The sequence below is a fragment of the Pavona decussata genome, unplaced genomic scaffold (genome assembly GCF_977016875.1).
Source record: "Pavona decussata unplaced genomic scaffold, jaPavDecu1.1 SCAFFOLD_214, whole genome shotgun sequence".
Taxonomy (NCBI): domain Eukaryota; kingdom Metazoa; phylum Cnidaria; class Anthozoa; order Scleractinia; family Agariciidae; genus Pavona; species Pavona decussata.
In genome coordinates, this window is record NW_028145619.1 from 2,959,197 (window position 1) to 2,968,391 (window position 9,195).

General features: G+C 41.3%; 1 protein-coding gene across 1 annotated transcript; it reads right to left on the bottom strand.

Annotated features, from left to right (window-relative positions):
- Positions 1-4,811: 4,811 nt before the first annotated feature.
- LOC146460299 (uncharacterized) lies at positions 4,812-5,615 on the bottom strand. Its single transcript, XM_085088325.1, has one exon. The coding sequence runs from the start codon at positions 5,613-5,615 to the stop codon at positions 4,812-4,814; it is 804 nt and encodes a 267-aa protein (XP_084944451.1).
- Between the last annotated feature and the right edge of the window lie 3,580 nt (positions 5,616-9,195).

Genomic DNA, 9,195 nt, shown 5'->3' on the forward strand with positions numbered 1-9,195 from the left:
GAAGAAATTCTAAGAATTGTTCGTCCACCATGTTTTTACAGAGGAAGCAGCATGCGCACTAGGCAAGAATCAAGTATGCTGGCTGAGATGTTGAGCCTTTTACCCGTACCAAATGATAATTTCACATCCTGTGGCATGGTAGAAAAAAGGATGTGCGAATGAGTAATCAGTACTATTTTTTGGTACGCGTACCAATTTCATCCGTGCCGTGTAAATGAGGCTTAAAAGGCTACAAGAAAAGTTAATGCTCTGTTGTCTTCTTTTTCTTGGCTTTATGATCAAGCAAATCAAAGCACTTCAAATGTACTCCAACTCTGCAGCTCTCACACTGGGTACGTGCCCTCTTTTGACCTCCAGGGACTGTTCTGTCTTAGCATACCACACAGCCCTTTTCCTTTTTGCTTGGAAGGATGCCAATCCTGTGCTCATGAGGAACCTCTGCAGGCACCTGGTCATTCAGTCTTGTAGAGCAAAGTTCCTCAACAAGGGTTGACATAAATCCAAAACAGGATAACTTGTCAGTGGCAGGACAATTGCTGTCATAAAGAACAAAAGCGCAGTAAGCCATCCTGTCAACAATTGCGAGAAAAACATTTCTTCCAAAACTTGTGAAAAGGCCTCTCTCCAGCTACATAGTCAACCTGGCGATCCAACAGATCTACACCTCCCATGTGCTTGTTGTACATGGATACAGGTTTAGGGAGCTCTTTGACATTTCCATCTCTCCGTCTGTGGTTAACCATGCCTGCTGGTACTCCTGTGGTTAATATCAAGCAAGGATTTTTTGAGACTTTTTTTCCCTCCAGGAAAGGGCAAGCAGGGGCCCTTTTCTAAAGTAGGAACATTCCTTTACTTTAGGCTTGGCTGTCTTTAATAAGTTAGGTACCCCTTTTCTGTTTGCACGCAGAGTTCCTGTCAAAAGGGTCTGATTTTTGAAGAGAAATTCAGCAAGGGTGGGGTTTGTGTAGAAGTTATCGACAAATAAATGATAGCCTTTATTAAAAAGACCCGTTTTAGTCATAAGGTCTTTTACGACATCTTATGAATGGCCAAATTGTGATGCTGCACCAGATCACTTCTTTTCACAATAAACAGTGGTGTGCAGAGGGTAGCCTGTGGAAGAATTAGTGAAAGCATAAAGCTTACACCCCAGACAGGAAACATCAATCGACTCTTTTAAATGCTCTGTTAAAACACATTTATTTAAGAAGGCTTTTAGTTGATTATTTATTTATTAATTAATTAATTTATTTATTTATTTTTAAATATTGCAACTTTATGGGGTAATTTTACTGGTTTTTAATTTAGTTATTAATAATATTGTAGTGTGCGTTTGAGTATTTTTATAGGAAAAAGCGCAATATAAGTATTAAATATTATTATTGTTATTATTTGTGATGGTGGTTGTTGGGAATATACTGGATAAGTTCAGTTCTATTCTTTAAACCAATTAAACTTTCATCGATGGATATTACCTGTCTAGGAACAAAGTACCTCTTGCATCCATCATCAAGTCCATCTAACACTACGCGGAGCTTGTACAATGGGTCTTACCTTTCAGAGTCATGTTGTGCTTCTGGTCTGGGGTGGAGAAACTGTGATATAAGTTGATAAACATTCCGTGGCAAAACTTTTGAAAAATACGGGTTTGACAAGCACGCAAACGTTTTATTCCAGTACGTGGACAAGTTCTGCTTCTTAACCAGTCCCATCAACAAGGTAAATCCCAAGTACTTTTTCAAATGATCGACACCAAACTGGAGTCTTTCCCAGCGTGATGCCCTGCTTCCCGGCGATAATTCTCTGTCACGAAAATATTCATTTGCATACCTTCTTGTTTTATTTACAATCTTGATGAGAATCTCCTGGGTCAGGAACAAACAGAAATAAACAAGGGGTGATGACTGTGGTGGAGGCATGTTTTTTACCCCAGGATTTCGTTCAGTGATCGGAAATGTTATTGAAAGGATCTGGTTCAGGTGGGTAAACACATGTTCAAACACTAGCGATATTTTCGGTCGAAGAATCACTCAATTCACTGTCCTCTTCAGAAACCTCATTTGCAGAATCCTCATCTTCACTGCTGCTACTTTCTGATGGCGAATAGACATCGCTACTATCGCTTTCGAAATCCCCTTAAAAGTCTGAGTTGATTGCAGTTTCATCAGCCACGTTGACAGCCGCCATGACCAATTACATTTGCCTTGCGTCGCGCACATTCGTTTCTTTTTAACTGGCCTGTTTTTGTTACAATACCTTGGCCACTCACAATTGCTTCCGAAAATTTCTTTCATAGTAGCTAGCATTTCATTGGTGAATATAAACAATTGAATTTACCATAATCCAATCAAAGCCAATAATAGAAACCCAGGCCAATTAAATTGGCCCTGGCACATCTAGGAGTGTACGCGTGGGCCGATCTGATTGGCCTCTGGCGCATCTAGGGTTAGTGCTGTACCATCATTTGCCAGTACAGTCGGAATGACAGGTACAGTGTCATTTTCTACCAAGAGTTTTCTTTCACATTGCACAGACATTGTTAAATGTGCAAGGCTTAAATTCTTAATGATGCCAGATTTCCTCGTGTAACCTGCCTGCCTTTTCAAACACATTTCCTCTGATTGTCCACCCAGGTTCATTTCGCAATCCATCAGATTGTGAACTGAGCTCCGTCCCTGATAACCATACGTTGGACCACAAATAAAATTTCTGGTTTGGCGTCCACCTAGATATGTGATTGAATTGAAAATTCAACCACCTCTGGATCATATTCGTGCCTTGGATCAATGGAAATCTCAACCATGTCTCTAACGTATTGGTAAAATATATTTTCTCTTAAACTTGAACTTGGAGATCGTCCTTGTTCTGTTCTGTCCTTCTGTCCTTTTTGTAAAACACTTGGAAATGCTTCTGGGCTTCCGTTCTTCTCAGTGAGGAAACACATCTTTCGTACACCATACTTGTCAAATAGACTTTGATGCCAAAGAACTTGGAATCAGAAATTCTCATCCCTGCGCTTATGTACGAGGTGAAAAACTGGAACAACTCTCTTGTGACTCCAATCTTGTGAAATAATATAAACGGCGGATGGAAATCTGCTCTCAATTGACATAAAATGCCTTGATCATGACTACGAATTTGTTGCTTATTTCTACACAGGTAAACTCGTCCAACGAGTAGCACATTGTTTCTTAGGCCATACGGAAGACGTGGCTGGTCGTAGTCCTTTCTTCTATCTTTCCAACAAATGGGGTTGAAGGTCTCTTGAGTATTTTTCTCATCGCATGATGGACAGAGAAGGACTAGCTCTGGAAAATGTAACAGTGGATCCCACAACAAGATATCTGGTACCAGAAAAGCACTGGGGAAGTCACCAACTACATTCTTGACACGTGTTCCATGAGGAATTGCTCGAACAGGCCCACTTGTGAAGCAGATGACTTGTCCATTGCTGTTTTCAATCTCCCTCTCTCTTAGTCCTTTGAGCCCCCAGTGGGGCATAGGGCCGCGGCAATGACTTCTTTCGACTTGTCCCTGTTCTTAGTGGTTGCCCTTGCCTCTCCCCATGATAAGCCCATCTCCTTTAGCTCATGTTCAACTGTGGTCTTGGGCCTTCCCCTCTTTCTTTTGCCTGCTGGTGTCCACCTAAGGGCAACCTTGGGTATCCTCTCTGGTGACATACATAAGACATACCCCAGCCATCTGAGCTGGCGTTTCTTAATTTCTTGCTCCATACTTGTACACCCGGTCTTCTGGTGTAAGTTGTTCTTAGAAATTTTGTTTGGCCAGAAGATGTTGCAGATCCTTCGCAGACAGCTGTTGTGAAAGGCATTGACTTTGTTTATGTCTCTCTTGACAATTCTCCAGCATTCAGAGCCATAAAGTAGCACAGATTTGACGTGCTGTTGTAGATGCGTACTTTGGTACTAAGGCTGTACTGTTAAGACTTCCAGATGTTTTTTAGTCTACTAAATGCGCACCTGGCTTTGTTGAGCCTGGCCTTGATATCCTTCTGGGCACTGTTATCTGTACTGATCACACTCCCGAGATAAGTGAACTCTTCAATGTGGTCCAGAGGTTCTCCATCGATGTTAATTGAGCTTGTGGGACTTGAGTTGACACATAATTTTGGATTTCTTTTTGCTGATATTTAACCCTGTTTTCTTGGAGTTCATATTGAGATCGTCTGATATTTCCTGAAGGTGAGTAGTTGAGGAAAGGATTGCAAGTCATCAGCAAAGTCAAGGTCTTGAAGGTGAGAGAAGATTGTCCACTGTATTCCATGGGTACGTGGGGAAGCAGTTTGTCGCATCACCCAATCGATTGTAACAAGGAAAAGAATAGGCGAGAGTATACAGCCCTGTCGCACTCCGGATTTAACTGGAAATGCTTCTGTTATTGTGTTTTTGAGGATGATACTGCATTCGAAATTAACGTAGAACATCTTAATAAGGGTGATAATCTTAGGTGGTATTCCATATGCTTGGAGGATTCTCCATAAGCTCTCGCGGTGTAGGCTGTCGAATGCCTTCTGGAAATCGATAAACTTGATGCAAAGAGGTGTATTCCATTCAAGAGACTGTTCCATAATGTTTGCTAAAGCAAATATCTGATCCATACAACCTCTTCTTCTTCTAAAACCGGCCTGTTGTTCTCTAAGTGTGGTATCGATAGCCTTCTCAATGCGCTTTAGTAGTATTCTGCAGAATATCTTGCTTGGTACAGAAAGTAAGGTAATTCCCCTCCAGTTATCACAATTGCCGAGGTCGCCTTTTTTTGGTAGTTTGAATATGAGACCTTTGGACCATTTTTTAGGAATTACAGAAGAGGTCTGTTAAGAGCCTAGATGTTGTACCTATATCTGCTTTCAGCAGTTCGGCTTGCAGTAAGTCGATTCCTCGGGCCTTTCCGTTTTTCAGATTCTCAATTGCCAAGCGAACCTCAGCTATACCTGGGGGGCCGGTGTCTATATCAAGGTAAGATTCAGAAGGTGGTGGATCTGCTGGTTCATCTGGATCTGGTCGATTAAGGACTTCTTCAAAGTGTTGCAGCCATCTAGCAGCCTGCTCCTGTTCTGTTGTTACCACTTTCCCCTGTTTGTCTTTCACTGGCATGCTGTAAATGATGTTGTTGCCGCAAAGCTGTTTAGTGATCTTGTAGACTGTACTGAATTCCCTTTTCTCTGCTGCTTCTTCTGCTTCGCTAGCCAGTTTCTCTATGAAGTTTCTTTTGTCCTTTCTTGCACTCCGTTTCACTTCTCTGTCTCTGTTCTTATACTCCTGCTGTGTCCGTTCAATCTGCCTTGATGACTTGGCATTCAGCATTTTCACCCTTGCTTTCCTTTTTGTTTCTATTTTGGCCCAAGTTTCGTCTGATAACCATTTCTTGTTCCCCTTTTTCTTTAAACCAACAGCTTTCTTCGCAGCATCAGAATGGGCCTCTCTGATTCGATTCCATGAGCATTCCACTGAACCCTGATCTGTTTCATCTTCAAGAGTGGCAAGTGCAGCAAACCTGTTTTTAAGTTCAAGGCTAAAGTTGCTCCTGACCTCATGCCATTTCAGTCGGTTGATGTCAAACACTTTCCTGCATTGTTTATTGGAGTTTGCAGCCATAAGTTTTAGCTTAATTTTTGCGAACAACATGTAGGGATCACTGCTTACGTCAGCACCCGGATACACTTTTACATCCAGAAGCGATCACCTCCACTTCTTGTTGATCAGTATGTGGTCGATCTGGTTGATTGTACGACCGTCGGGGGATCTCCAGGTAAGTTTGTGAATGTTCTTGTGGGGGAAGACTGTACCCCCTATTATACAGTTATTGTTCAGACAAAAATCAACTAATCTTTCACCGTTGTCATTAATACTGCCACAGCCATGCTTTCCCAGAGCAGCTTCACAATTGCTGTTGTCAGAGCCAACTTTAGCATTAAAATCTCCCATTATCAAAAGCATGTCATGTTGAGGGACTCTAGAAACTTCATACTGGAGCTGTTCATACCAGTCTATTTTCAATGACAAGCCAAATAAGTTCTTTTGTTTCCTTATTTACCTTGACTAAAGAACTCAGAGGCGTAAGACATACCATAAAAAACGGGAAAATCATAGTTTTAAGAGTTTGGCCGTGACCGCCATGTTTTGTATGGCGTTATATCCCCGCCAAAATTCAACTTCTTCCTTTCAACTTCTAGTTCTTATTTTATTATTGCTGTCGGAGATTCTACATTAGAGTTTCCAAAGAGAAACTCTGTACCAGCGCGGACGCAAATGCATATGGCAGAGGACGATCGTGAGTACCTACGTCAATCTCACATCACAGTCAATCAGGTGTCCATGGTCTTAGAAAACATAGCAAATCCATTTGAGATCGATGGATTAGTATTGAGACTGGACTATCTTACAAGCATGTAAGTAAACCAGGGCATCCCGCGAACAGATGAAATCATCCAACAGCTTGGGGAAGCTTGCAATGAGCTAAAGGCAACAAGCGAGGCTCATTCAAGATTGATGAGTGAAGATGCCCCCAAATTTAATTCCCAAGTGTATACTCAGCGTCGTGGAAGACCGGCCTTCGAGATAAAGGAAGAAAAATTATCCTTTCTCGTAGAGAAGGGATTTAAAATCCCTACATTTGCACGTCTATTCATGGTATCCACACGCACAATAGAGAGAATGCAGAAATATGGCCTTTCTGTATCAGGTTAGAGTGTTGGGAAAACTTTTTGTCCTGCATGGTTTGAAACAGTTCTCTGTAAATATCAATCGACTTATGATTGTTCAATGGGCCTGAGAACCAATTTCTTAAATTTTTCACTTCTTACAATAGTTACTGAGTGAACACCTAGCCGGGTCACCCTCCTAGCCGGGCCAACTTTTCTCCAAATAAACACTTTGGCTCGCCTGTCCTGGTTAACTCCGTCGTGCCAAGACGGTCAGAGCATGTGCGAGCGCTGTTGGCTCGGGCAAAGGGGTCAACTTTTTTCTGTTATAAACGCTTGCTGAAGTTAACTCAGCTGGTAGGGTGACCCTCTTTCTTAGGACAACTTTTCTCCATGTAAACGGGGCCTTAGATGCACTTATGGTCACAAAACCAGACATATTAACTAATGTTGTATTTTGGTTATTCATCCTTTGCATGGCATTTTCGGTTGAACTACATCTTGTTTACTGCAAATACAAAGTGATGCCTTAAACTCTCAGCGGGTCTTTAATCATTCACCTGTCATCAGAATGGACTAACATACATACTAAAATACGCCTAATACAACAGCACCCAAGTGTATGCTCCCACAGCGTCTTGTTATGAAATAAAAAGATGGAAAAAAATAGGTAGTACTGAATTTTTCACTGTAATTCTTACTATGCACGAATAATTTATAATTTTACGACTAACCTCTCCTGTTGATTGTCCATCATTCCTGGCCTCATCTGTCAAAATATCTTTTTGCAGCGGTCTGATGTATATGGTTGCCTGCGATATCTTTTAATCACAATGGCGTGTAAGGTGTTGAAAGACTGTAAAATCCCTCCACACTGAAACAATAACAGTTTATATCCCCCAGCTAAAAAAAGAGGCGGGTATTTTTCCATCAGGTAAGTTTGGACAGTCGCTGCTGTTATATCACAAGTTATCAATGATGGACCCAATCCACAGTTGGACAGGTCGGCTTTTCCGTCAATTGTCGATGGCCAGCCAGCACACCCACTTGGTATCAAGTTGTTGTCATCTTGTCGGGCTGGTCACAGATGTGTGTTGGATGTGCTCAATGACACGCTGGATGATGAACAAATCCGCCACTAACTCCTGCACTTCGAATAAAATCGGCTGTTTCGATTAAACACTGGGCACATTCCCTCAACAAATTGAGATCCATTAGCACAAAAAAAAACTCACAAAAGCGACTGATTGGGGTCGATTACCTGCCGTTTTGCTTCCCTATTGTTTTTTTGTTGTTGTTGTTGATGTTTTTTTCAGCCTATCACAAACAATCTGGCAGGCGAGTAAGACTATGTTGTGCCTCTGTTATCCCTGTTTCGCCAAGGTGAGGCCAATATAGCTTGAGCCACTGATTTGACCCCCAAGAGCCGCCATTTTGGATCGGTGACCCAGAGACACTGGGGAGGAGTTTCCAGACTCTTTCCCGGCCTTCTTGGGTAGGTAACGCCTAGTTGAAAGTTCGAAGTTGAAACAAAAATGAATTCAAAAGTCATCGCAAGCTACTATATATTTTGCAATTAAGCATACAAAGGGAATTCAAAAGAAGAAATGGTTTTAAAAGTCATATTAAAGTTATTGCTTCCTTTGTTTTCAACATCAAATAATCCTACTTCTACACATTTCGCAAGTGAGCATGCATGCAAAGAGATCAAACGTGATAATGCAAACCTGTAACACATTCTCAAGTAAACTCTTGTAAGAATATCAGATTTTAAAGTTATGACATCACAAAAAGATTTCATTGCAAGACAGCACGTCAACAGAGGTCATCAACTGGCAATCATCACGTAAGATAACAACTTATTTGGCAGTTCAATTTTGGCAATTTAATTTTGATCCTGAAAACGCAACATACCAGGACAGGTGTCCAATTCCTTCCCTTCAAAAAAATAATACTATTGAAAATTTTGAAAATTGAGTTGAACCAAGAGAAAATCTAGTTCAGTTAGCAGAAAAGCTGATTTGCTGGTTGTCGGTTCTCTCCCACTGTCTTCAAGGCGTTTCCTTAAATAAGAAGGAATAGCCGTTCTTCTGAATGTAAAAGCTCGTTGTTTATGCTTTTCTCCTTCTGAGTTAGTGTAAAATTTTCGTATTGCGTTGCCTTCTCTTAAACACCCGTCTTCAATTGCTTTGAGGACTGGCGGCAGTGAGTGATCGCCTCTCAGCAAATGAAGAACTTTTGTTTTGGATACGGCATTGTTTATTTGTTGATTCAAGGCACAGCAGGGTTTACAACTTTTCACATCTATACAGAAAAATAATATACATTAGGACCCCAGTATAACAAAATCCCCATTTTAACAGACACAATCCAGGCCTAAACTTTGTTATGCTGATGCAATAAATCGGATGTCATCACACATCTGAAGTTGATTTTGAACCGGATTAACAGATAAAAAAATTGTGCCTATGAAGGCCTGTACTATGTTGAAGTGACATCTGCGATGCTTCATCATCTTGGTCTCTTGCTGTATT